At 46.5% G+C, this 11,209-nt stretch overlaps 3 protein-coding genes across 5 annotated transcripts in view; 2 read left to right on the top strand and 1 right to left on the bottom strand.

Moving 5' to 3' along the window:
* The window catches only part of htr6 (5-hydroxytryptamine (serotonin) receptor 6), a 10,951-nt gene extending 7,783 nt beyond the window's left edge, over positions 1-3,168 (top strand). The window contains exon 5 of the mRNA XM_060060315.1: positions 3,027-3,168. Within this exon, the coding sequence (XP_059916298.1) occupies positions 3,027-3,168 (142 nt within the window). The remainder of the gene's footprint in view (positions 1-3,026) is intronic.
* On the top strand, positions 2,969-9,518 carry LOC132459081 (tyrosine-protein phosphatase non-receptor type 6-like). Of its 3 annotated transcripts, none has more exons than XM_060053475.1 (6): positions 2,969-3,094; positions 3,575-3,726; positions 4,211-4,308; positions 4,855-4,938; positions 6,095-6,354; positions 6,446-9,518. In XM_060053475.1, exons 2-5 carry the CDS (start codon positions 3,637-3,639, stop codon positions 6,102-6,104), a joined length of 282 nt encoding a protein of 93 aa, XP_059909458.1. In that variant the 5' UTR covers positions 2,969-3,094; positions 3,575-3,636; the 3' UTR covers positions 6,105-6,354; positions 6,446-9,518. The 3 variants fall into 3 exon arrangements, with proteins under 3 accessions (XP_059909458.1, XP_059909450.1, XP_059909442.1); XM_060053467.1 differs by having other exon boundaries at positions 4,208-4,308; XM_060053459.1 differs by lacking the exons at positions 2,969-3,094; positions 3,575-3,726; positions 4,211-4,308; positions 4,855-4,938 and having other exon boundaries at positions 6,105-6,354.
* The window catches only part of LOC132459106 (RING finger protein 223), a 5,901-nt gene continuing 3,250 nt past the window's right edge, over positions 8,559-11,209 (bottom strand). The window contains exons 1-2 of the mRNA XM_060053486.1: positions 10,705-11,209; positions 8,559-10,280 (exon numbers count right to left, since the gene is read on the bottom strand). The exon at positions 10,705-11,209 is cut by the window's right edge and continues 3,250 nt beyond it. The gene's annotated coding sequence lies outside the window, so the exon portion shown is untranslated. The remainder of the gene's footprint in view (positions 10,281-10,704) is intronic.

Raw genomic sequence — 11,209 nt, 5'->3', positions numbered from 1 at the left:
CACACATACACACACATACGCAGGCCCGGTTCTGGGTTGAATCACGCCCTGGGGTTTATCGCGTTGCCCTACAAGCTTCAGTCAGGGTTTCAATCCGCACCAACGGTTAATCCCCCTTCACCCCCCTTCTCCGTTCCATTTGGGAGCATGTTTAACACACAAGTTTTATTTCGCTTGATTAATTAAATTAAATTAATTAATTAAGGGCGCCACCAGAGGGCGCCCTTAACGCATTTGCCGCCCCAGGCGATCGCATAGGTCGCCTATGCCGCTCGCCGGCCCTGTACACACAGACATACATAATGCATACACACATGTACATACATACAGACAGACAGACAGACAGACAGACAGACAGACAGACAGACAGACAGACAGACAGACAGACAGACAGACAGACAGACAGACAGACAGACAGACAGACAGACTTGTATAAAGCCTAGAACAATACCCTCAGTCATACATAGTAGTAGGTCACTGAAGTTGTTATCAGGAAATCGAAATATAACACGACACGCTCCCACACACACACACACACACACACACACACACACACACACACACACGGGTTTAAACAATACAGTTGGATGCACAACTTTTCACACTGCAGGTCAAACCAGGGACAAGGAAACTGTTGAAGGACAATCACACAGGGAAGGGAAACCGCTGAGCCCCACACTGGCCTCGGGCTGAATGCTCCTAGGTTTGATGGCACCTGGTTTTACTGGTTTTCGCTCCTGATCATCACACGCCCCGTGCACACAAACCACACACCCAAGCCCTCCCTGTAACCGACGGAGCCCCTCCGTCAGTAGGTGACCTCGGCCGTCTTCCACTGAAGTCATTCAACAGATGAGATGAGATCGATGAGAGACTTTATGGACCCCAGGAGGGGGATCCGATGGAGGCTAACGCATTGATTCAGAGCTCGAGGTCGGAGCACATTGTTGTCTCCAGTTCCACCGACCCGCCAGTAGGGTGCGCTGCAGCAATACGGTTTTCGAAATACAGAAATGCACCAAATCAAATGACATACTTTGTTGTCAGATTAAAATGAGAAGTTACATAGTTTTCACTCACTCACTCACTCTTACACACATTCATACACACGCACGCACGCACGCACGCATGCACATCTATATCTGCTTTGTCACATGTCCTCATGTACTTTGTCTTGAGTCATGCTCACTGGACACAATGACTTCACCTTTATGAGCAACCATGAGTTGCAGTTCTTTGTGCAGTGGTTCCAAACCTTTGACGTTAGCTGTCCCACTAAATGGTCATCAGGACCTTTTGCGGATCATCTCCGAGGTAAATAGTAAAGAACAGATGAATCCGCGTCCAGAGTAGAGTGCCAGCAGCTTGTTTATACACAACTATGAATGCAAGACGGTCGGTGGGAAGCAGAGGAAGGAAAAGGTCAGCAACACGGTGTGTTTATTTAGCAAACACAAATGAACACAAAACACCCTTGAAAACATTTCAATGGAAAAGATGATGGAATGCACAAAGAAAAACTATTCCTTTTTAGATTATAACAAACCATAGTACTATATTTACCCAACGATATTTATTATATATTTATTTCAGGTCTTTTTTTATATTATTGTGATTATGTGAATATAATCCCATGTACCACCTGCAGTACCCTCGAATACCACCGGTGGTGCGCATGCCCCAGGTTGAAAAACACCGTTTTCAGATAACAACATAAAGACACTGAATTACTTCTACTTTCTCTCTATCACCTGATATGAGAGCTTTCCAACACATCCTGATTTTGGTCACCACCAGTAAACACTTCCAATACTATCTGACTACAGTTAGCAACCAGTGTTATAAGAAAACTCTCTGCTGCTGGTCCAATAATCATATTGTTGTTTTGAAGCTAATTTCCTGCAAGAAATCTGCAAGAAAACATATCCTTCTTGTTCTGAGCGTTAATCAGTATCTGTTGCCTCTGTCTGATCTTTAATATTTGTGGTTTGTAGGTTATATAGTGGAAGTACCGTCTATTTTGTTTGCCCTATTTGTTGTTGTTTGTTCCGTTTGTCTTCTCCTTACTTTAGCATTTCGTTTAGCACTTACCTTTAGCATCTAATTTTGCTTGCATTAGTACTTTGTATTCTTATTGTATTGTATTGTCATTTTTATCCTGTGTTTTTCCACCGCTGCTGGGCTGTTCCAACAAACACATTTCTCCTACAGGGGATTAATGAAGTTGTATCATATGTGCTTCCATGTGTTCTGTAATAGAACGCATGTTAATCATATTATCATGGTTGTTATGTAAGGAAGTTATGTAAGATATGGAGTAATATCTGCGAATCGTGTTGTCTGAACCATCCATTATGGCTGGTTCAGACTTCTCAGATATTCCTCCCCGATTTAACATGTCACACTATAAGATCACAGAGCCAGGAAATCGGGCCTTGTCGGAAGACACACTGCAAGATTCGAGGGTGCGATGCTCTCTACTTTGTATCATTCACGTTTGTAAGATATTTAGAAAATCTAAGGTTTAGAACTGACATAAATGTTTTTTAAATTTTTTGTCATAAAGGTTCCCGTAGTTTTTATATCTGCTCAATGCAGCAACTCCTCACAGTAGTTGCGTTGCGCGTGACATGAGCGATACAAAGTACCCGCAGCAACAACGTAGCCTAGCAACAGAGCGTCAACAATGGATCCCGAGCACATTATGCTGGCGGTTTGAGGTTTATGATAGGTCATGATAGCTATTAGCACGTCAACAGCAGTTGGCTCAAAACTTACCGGGTAGGTCAAGGGCGTCGGCTTTTTCCTCGCCAAGCTGTATCCCGTCACCCTATCGTGGAACTCCTTTGTGGACGCGTCGAAAATACAGGGACGTTGCTGCCGCATTTCAACCAAAGTTGTCTCCATTATGTTGTTCCGTTTGCTCTCGTTTCAGTGAAGTCTGAAACGTGCAGTGAAGTCGGGCATTGAGAAGAGCTGTGTAATAAATTGTAACAATGTCTACTGTGTGGTTCTTGTGTTGGCAGCGCGGGCATCGGGCGGACGGGGACCATCATCGTCATCGACATTCTCATCGACGTCATCAATCGCCAAGGTGGGAGCCTAACGCGCGGCTCTCTGGGATGGTCGCCGACCGTAGAGACGGTGGCAGTCTCCGTGGGGACATGAGTGCTTGGTTACCGTAGAGACGGTGCTTGTAACGATAGAAACAGCGGTGGTCTGGTCCCCATGGAAACCGTGTCTTGATCGTACGCAGTGCCCTGAATCAGGATTAGCGGCAGCTCTGCCAACCTGCTGCTAAACTCTGCCTGCCCTTTGACCTCTGGTGAGTCCCAGGAATGACAGGGTTTAGGAGGGAGGTCGAGGAGGGTGAAAGGTCAACCTTTGGTTCCAATAACTGTCATCACCTGACGGCATGTGGCTCAGGAGGTAGAGTGGGTTGACTGGTAACTGAAAGCCATTTACCGTTATGCTAATTGGACCTGTGTGTGTGTCTGTGTATGTGTGTGTGTGTGTGTGTGTGTGTGTGTGTGTGTGTGTGTGCGTGTGTGTGTGTGTCTGTTCATGTAACCAGGCCTGGACTGTGACATAGACATCCCGAAGAGCATCCAGCGCGTGCGGCAGCAGCGGTCGGGCATGGTGCAGACGGAGGCCCAGTACAAGTTCATCTACATGGCCGTCCAGCAGTACATCGACACTGCCCAGAAGAGGCTGGAGCAGGAACAGGTACCACCAACATGGCCGCCCGCTGGGTCCACGGGAAGGTCGTCACAGACCACGCCTGGAAAGAGCTGCTGGACTATGGGGGACCCTAAAGAACGCACATTGGGGACTCCCTGTTGATAGGAGTGGCTAGCCGGTTCCCGGTGGGGGGGTGGTAAACTGAATTAACCAGAACTTTGCGGTTAGGACGGATGACCTCATAGCCGGCTGCAGTCATGCTGAGCAGTGTTTACTATTGTTTTTTAAATGGTGTGCAGCTCTCTGGTCTTAAGATGTCTTTATTGTAGTAACACCAATTATTATATTTTAAAATATACAGACATAAAAATAAATACAATTCACATTGACGTTCTTTTTTCTTTTTACAAATATTTCACAACAAAAATCAACAAATATTTATGATGACAAAAATGACGCACAAAGTCCACACGGGGGGCGACCCTGGGCCAGTGCACTGATCGGTCCTGCCTCTTTGTTGATCTAGAAGAACAAGACCCTGGAGAGCGAGTACTCCAACATCCAGTACCCCCCGATGACCAACTCCAGGTCCAAGATCAGCATGAACGCCTCGCGCTCCTCCTCTGTGTAAGCCTAACACGCTAGGCTAGCACACTGTTAGCACACGCTAAGCTAGCACACCGTTAGCACAGATGCTGGGCTAGCACAATGTTAGCACAGATGCTGGGCTAACACACTGTTAGCGCAGACGCTGGGCTAGCACACTGTTAGCACACTCTAGTCTAGCATACTGAAAGCACACTCTAGGCTAGCACACTGACAGCACAGATGCTGGGCTAGCACACACTCTAGACTAGCACACTGTTATCACGCAAGCTGGACGAGCATGCAGCTAGCAAGCAAACTAGGCTAGCGCAAGCAGGCCTAGCACACTGTTAGCAAACAAGCTTGACTAGTCCACGAGTCAGGCTAGCACAAACTAAGCTAGCACACTGTTAGCACAGATGCTAGGCTAGCACACACGCTAAACAAGCACACACTTTAGGCTAGAAAAGAAACTTGTCTAGCAGAAGCGACTCTAGCACACTGTTAGCATACCAATTGGCGAGCAAATTGCGCGCTAGCCCCAGAATAGCCCCCTCTATCTCACAGCCTCCTCCTTGTGACCCACAGGTTGACGAACGACGACTCGTCCAGCATCTACGAGAACATCTCCATCAAGGGCCCCAAAGCCGCCAGCAGCGGCCCCGCCAGAAGGTACGCACTCCCGCCTCACCCTCGCGTCCTCCCTCCCCGTGTGCCAGAGCAGAGTTCCCGTTGTCCGGTAATTACCGGTCTTTGACCGGAAAAAAATGAGGAGGACCGAAAATTCTAAATGTCTCCGGTCAGAATGACCGATTGGAAATAAGTCCACACGGAGCCGAAACGGGCGAAAACGATCCGGTTTCGTTTTATGCAGAATGTTCAAGGCGCTGGTTCTCCACAGAAAAAAGTGGAGCGCATCAACTCTGCACGCATACCGCATGAGCGCTGTATGCAAACATTCAGTCACGAGGAGATTCAACCTTTTAAATTGAGCAGAAATACTTTTGAATGTGTTCATTTGAATTGTGTTTAAATATGCTACATTGGTCATTTGTTTAGCCAATTCATGTAAAACAATGAGGGTTTTGATTGTAGCGTAGCCTGTGTGATAAAATAAATAAGTTGTTACATTTCGTCCACTCGCTCAAATTGATCGCTATAGACTACCGTAGGTTTATGAACCAAACGGCGGCAAGCTAGCGAAAGCCGGCGGCAAGCTTTGCGAAGTACAGGTATTTAACAACCATGGCGAATCAAAATATGATCACACACTACTTCTTCTATATAGCCTGCCTAACAATTTTTTTAAGTGCAATATACACGGACAATACCAGACAGATTTTTTTCCAATTTGACCGGTAAAATGAAACCTTCCCGGTCACATGACTGGCACCAATTTCTTCTAGCGGAAACACTGTGTCAGAGTCACAGCTGTTCAGGAGACACAGCTCAATAAAAACACAGCTTCTCGTAGCGCATCCATCGACCGGTTTACGGATTCAAAGAAGCTGATCGAAAGTAAGGTGAGCAAGGGGTCGGCTTCGCTCAGGGGCTAGAGCGGGTCGACTGATAGGTTGCTAGTTCATCCCGGGCTTCTCCCAGCTGGGTGTCGCGGGGTCCCGCGACCGAGACGCCCCACCCTGACTGCTCCTGACCGGCTGGCTGTCGCCTGGCGGGGTTGACTCCGCCGTCGGTGGGTGAACGAGTGAATGCGTGAGTGTGTGCATGAATGGCTGCGACTCGACGCCCCAAAAATGTAAAAGTGCCTTACGTTGGGTCGGGTCGGAGCAGGGAACTGAATCTGACCGCTCGTCTTGTTGTGCTTCAGTTTCAGCTGAGCAGCACCTCCACCTGCAGCTCCTGGGAATGGAGGGAGGAAGGTGGTGCTGGGTGGAGCGAGACGGAGGCTGTGGTGAGTGTGTGTGTGTGTGTGTGTGTGGGGGGGGGGGGTTTGGACGTTCTGGTGGATGCCCCCTCCACCACCACCACCACCACCACCACCACCACCACCACCACCACCACCACCACCACCACTACCACCACCCGTCCACCCACCCCTCCACCCACCGACCAAGGGAGGCCAGGGAGGTACTACCGCATCTTCCCCACTCCTTGGCTGGGGCTCCACCTGGCTGCCCCCTCCCCACATCTTTAATAAATCACTTGCGTCTCTGCCCAGCTCCGCAGCTGCCATGACCTTTTTGAAGTGCCTTGTCAACGGACAGATCGGCGACCCTCGAAACATCCTCTATCCCCAACACACACTCAGTCGGTGAAAGAGCCCCGCCCCCTTCCTCAGGCAGATGTTCCTCGCGGCGCCCGGACAAAGGGATGGATTGTACTCCGGTCTCTAGATGTCTACATGTCTACTCTACAAGATGTTTCTACCCCCCTCGTCTCGTTCTCGCCCCTCCTCTCTCCACTCCCTCTCTCCCTCCCCTCTCCTCTCTCTCCTCTCCCTCTCTCCCTCTCTCCACTCCCTCTCCTCTCTCTCCACTCCCTCTCCTCTCTCTCCTCTCCCTCTCCTCTCTCTCCTTCTATCCCTCTGTCCACTTCCCTCTCCTTCTTCCCTCTCCGTCTCTCCTCTCCCTCTCTCCTTCCCTCCCTCTTCCTCTTTCCTCTTACCTCTCCCTCTCTCCTTCCCCACTCCCTATCTCCATCTCTGCTCCCTTTCTCCCTCTCTCCACTCCCTCTCTCATCTCTCTCCTTCCCCTCTCCTTCTCTCCTTCTTTGCCTCTCCTCTCCCCCTCTCCTTCTCTCCCTCTCTTTATCTTCCTCAGTTTTTTTTCATTCTCTCGACTTTGACCTTTCTTTTGTTGCCTCCAGCTGGGACAATGTGAATGACAAGCTGTTGACAGCATAGTGCACTATGCAACGCACTATGCTAGGCTAGGCTAGGCATCGCCCGGTCCCTAGTTCTGTGAGGCCAAACGACCACTCCTCCATTCAGTTGTCTTGGTGTTTGGTTTAGGGTGCTTTGCGTGCGATGGACATCCGTGAGAAGGATGGCTGGGGGGTTGGATTCCTGTGCCAATGCAGTTGTGCACAACAGTTGATAGTTTTCCCGCTACTGCGTCAATGGACATACATTCAGGGGTTCTCCCACCGAACTCAAAGCACAAGCTTGTCTATGAATTCATCAGTTTTTCTCTTTGTTTCGCTCCCCTTGTTTCCACTCCCTGCTGTGATTTACTTTGCTCTTGAACATCAGGAATCGCCTGTACCGTAGTCATTGGAATAGCAGAAGACTTTCTAGCCTGCGGAGGATGGGAACGTATTTATTATTATCCCAGCGCTGTGGACACTTTCCAGCACACCGCTGGACTCGTGGAGGAAAAGGCGGGAAAATGGACATTTGAAAGAGGACCACGTGAGGACCACATGACCTCACGCTCAGTCAGGGTTAGACATCTGTCGCCGTGGTGACCACAAGCAGACTACATCATCATCATCAACTTCATCCTCGTCATTATCATCATCTTTTTCATCATCATCCCCTTTGTCATGGCCAAAGAGGGGAGAGTCTTTAAGCGGACCACACAGGACAGATGGCTGCGTCCGTTCCGGATTAAAAGAATGGATTTTCTTCTGAAAAGTAATTTACAAGACGCCAGTAATCCGTGCCTACCGATGACGGGCGGGCCAAATCCGGAATGTGATTGTTTCGTCCCGCAAACAAACTCACGACAGACTATAGACTATTTTTAGCATCTGGAATGCAACGTAAACGGACGTCAAAACCAGCGCTTTGACGTTGTTGAACAAGGTTCTGAAAAGGTCACAAAATGGCGTTGTTTTTTTTTTAGGAGGTGGGAGAACATGGCACACTTGAGTCTTGTCAGGACACACTGCCCTGACAGGACACAGTGTCCTGTTAAGACACTTTGTCTTGTCTCACTCTTTTATGGGTCTCACTCTTTTATGCTTTAGCCTCAATTCATGCGATGGTTTTTCCTCTTGCTGAAGCTCAATCAGGAAATGTATAGAGGCCGCCGTTTCAGCTGCTCCGTCTGCTACGGCCGGAGGGCACTTGTCAGACGGCCGTTCAGGGTTGTCGTAGCAGGAATGGGTGAGCTGATGTGTGATGTCACAGATGTGTTATGCTCCTGTCGTCAGAGTGAATCTTGTAATGGAAAGATTGTGTTTGTGAGGATCAAAAAAAACCTTTATCACTGGAACTTGGGCACTTTTTTATGGATTGCTTTGCTCAAATTAAATGTTGATGTGTACAGTGTTTGTTAACCCCCCCCCCCCATCCAACGTCCCCCCCCCCCCCCCCCCCCCCCCACACACACACACACACATACACACACACACACACACACACACACACACACACACACACACACACACACACACACACACACACACACACACACACACACACACACACACTTGAACCGTCCTTCCATGGTCTGAATAATCCTCTCAATAAGGTCTCACTTGCTGCGGGTGTCGCCAGGAATGTTTTTGTATTTCGTCTTTCACTCTGCATATGTGGGTCAAAAACACGTTATGTTGGAGACGTTGAAACATTGACAGATATATTTGGTTAAACATTGATGTTGTAAAACATTAATGTGGTTAAACATTGACACTTTGATACTTGAAGAATCGGTCTGAAACTGCTGTAGCTCTCGCACGAGGCTTGCCTTCTGGGTAAGACCCGAGGGCTGCTTTGGATGTGCACTAAAGATATATATATCTATATATATATATAGGTATAGATATATACCACCAGTGTTGTATTTCTCTTCTCGTATTTTAAATTTTTACTTTTGTTAATTGTTTTATCCATTCATGCGTTTTCTATGATGTGAGCCATTATTGTTCTTTTCTGACTTTGTGAAGTTAAACCAGTGAACCTGGGGGTCAACTTTAACAATCTCACTCGTTCTTAAATTTACTTGAATATGATATTTTATCTTTTTTGTATCGTTAATATTATAATTATGGTTGTTATTATTTAGTCGTTAATCTAATTAGTTGCGATGGGTCTTATTCAGCTAGCTGCCATCTTGGCTCTAAACGCTAGCCAATGGGCGTTCACGTTCAAGATGGAACCAAGATGGCTGCCAGGTGAATGAGGCCCACAATGTGAGCGGTTGAGAGGTTGTGTTCGGGGGGGTAGTAGCTTCCACTCCTAGCCCGGTCCTGGCGCCCTCCTTCCGGCACCAAAGCCTTCTTCTTCGTACGGGCAACGAATGCTGATGTGATGATGACGATAAATGAAAAATAAATCTTTAAGGCAATGTTATGTCTAAACGACCTCTTTCTCTGTTAGCAGACTCCTTGTGCTATTCAGGGCAGGAGAGTCTAGTTCTGGTCAGAGTGTTTAACTCTAAACCGAAAGGTTCTGAGTGTAAACGTTCGAACCCCAACATCTGCAGGCTAGCTGTAGGCATCCTTGAGAAAGGTGCCTGACCCCAAAGTCTTCTCTCTGAATTCAGTTCGCCGGCTCTGGATAGGCTGAAAACATGAGCTAAATGGTCATTATTAAATCGTTTTCTGTGAGGTTCTGTTATGGTCTTTTGTGTGGATCTGTCAGAACAGAACAAACTGGTCCCATTTAAGAAAAATCTATATTGGAACAACTACAGCTTTATTTGGGAAGGTGGACCACCTGAGCTTCAGTAATTTATCATAAATACCATCACCGTTATGACGGAGGCTTTTAAATCAAAGGTGAATCATGAAATAATCTACTTTTGTTACTTGTAAGTAGTGCTGCATGATTTGGTGAAACAGTCATATTGCGATTATCGTGGACAATATTGCGATTGCGATATGATAAACAAATGGTGACATGAGTCTACTTGCTTGGTTATCAAGGGAAATGCACACAGATTACTGATCATTTTAAAATGTTTCTATCTCAACTCAAACATACAAACTTAAACTAGCAGAAAAAATACTAAAACTAAAAAAGGTGTAGGCCTACAGCATTGTTTCCCAAATAACAATATTTTACAAAATTAAATAAATAAAAAAATATCTTTAAAATAAAAGAATTTCTGCTGTGCAAACTTGTTAGATTCTCTCAATAGTACAACTAAATAAAATAAGTAGAATAAATAAGAAAAAACATATTTCAATTTTTTCGCAGCCTTTTGCTGTTATACAATCGCAAAGACTGATATTGCGACTGCGATTCGATTAGTCGTGCGGCACTACTTGTAAGAAATGTAAAAGATGCGGCGAATGTTTGTGCCGTCGACAGAAAGTGTCGGTAAATGTGATCGATGTTATTGATGGAGCTTTTAACGTAATGACGTAAGCGTCAGGGTAGTGCAGCTGTTAACGTAAGGCCGTCTCATTAGTCTCTCACAAACATTGCGTTATACCTTGTTGACATCGTCGGCTAAACGGTCCTGGATAAGCGAAGATATCCGGATGGTTTATGGTAGATCATGATTCATCTCTTTGAACCTCGCCGACCTAACCCTTTTTTTTTTTACAGCTTTTTGAGGCGAATTAGCGAAGGAGTAGGAGGAAATAGACTCTTTATTATGTCTGAACACCTCTTCCCGAATTTCAGTTCTTCAGGAAATGTAATTATATCCTTATCAGCCCTTTGTCACAGTTTAACCAGTGGAGAAACCCCACAAACCATTTACAGGATCTGACGGGACGACAAACCTTTGATTAGGATCAAGGAAGGCTTGGCCGCTTGCCAAAACACACAGAGCAGACAAGTCATAAACTACGGCCATAAAGTCGACAGAGCGACGTTGGGGTGCCAGCCAGTCCCTATAGGCACCCCAACGCTGATGATTTAAGTGTACTCATACTTTCTCACTTGTTGTTTTGTTTTATTATGACAATTCAGGTATCAAATACAAAAGCACAAATCAAATATACACAATATATACACTTTTTAATTTCCGATTGTCACCCAAGTACAAGATTGATTTTTTTTTTAGAAATGGGAAGGAAAAAGTAT

Source organism: Gadus macrocephalus, chromosome 1 (genome assembly GCF_031168955.1).
Source record: "Gadus macrocephalus chromosome 1, ASM3116895v1".
Classification (NCBI taxonomy): Eukaryota; Metazoa; Chordata; class Actinopteri; order Gadiformes; family Gadidae; genus Gadus; species Gadus macrocephalus.
Note: the sequence above shows the minus strand (reverse complement) of the source record. Positions and strands in the feature narration are given on the sequence as shown.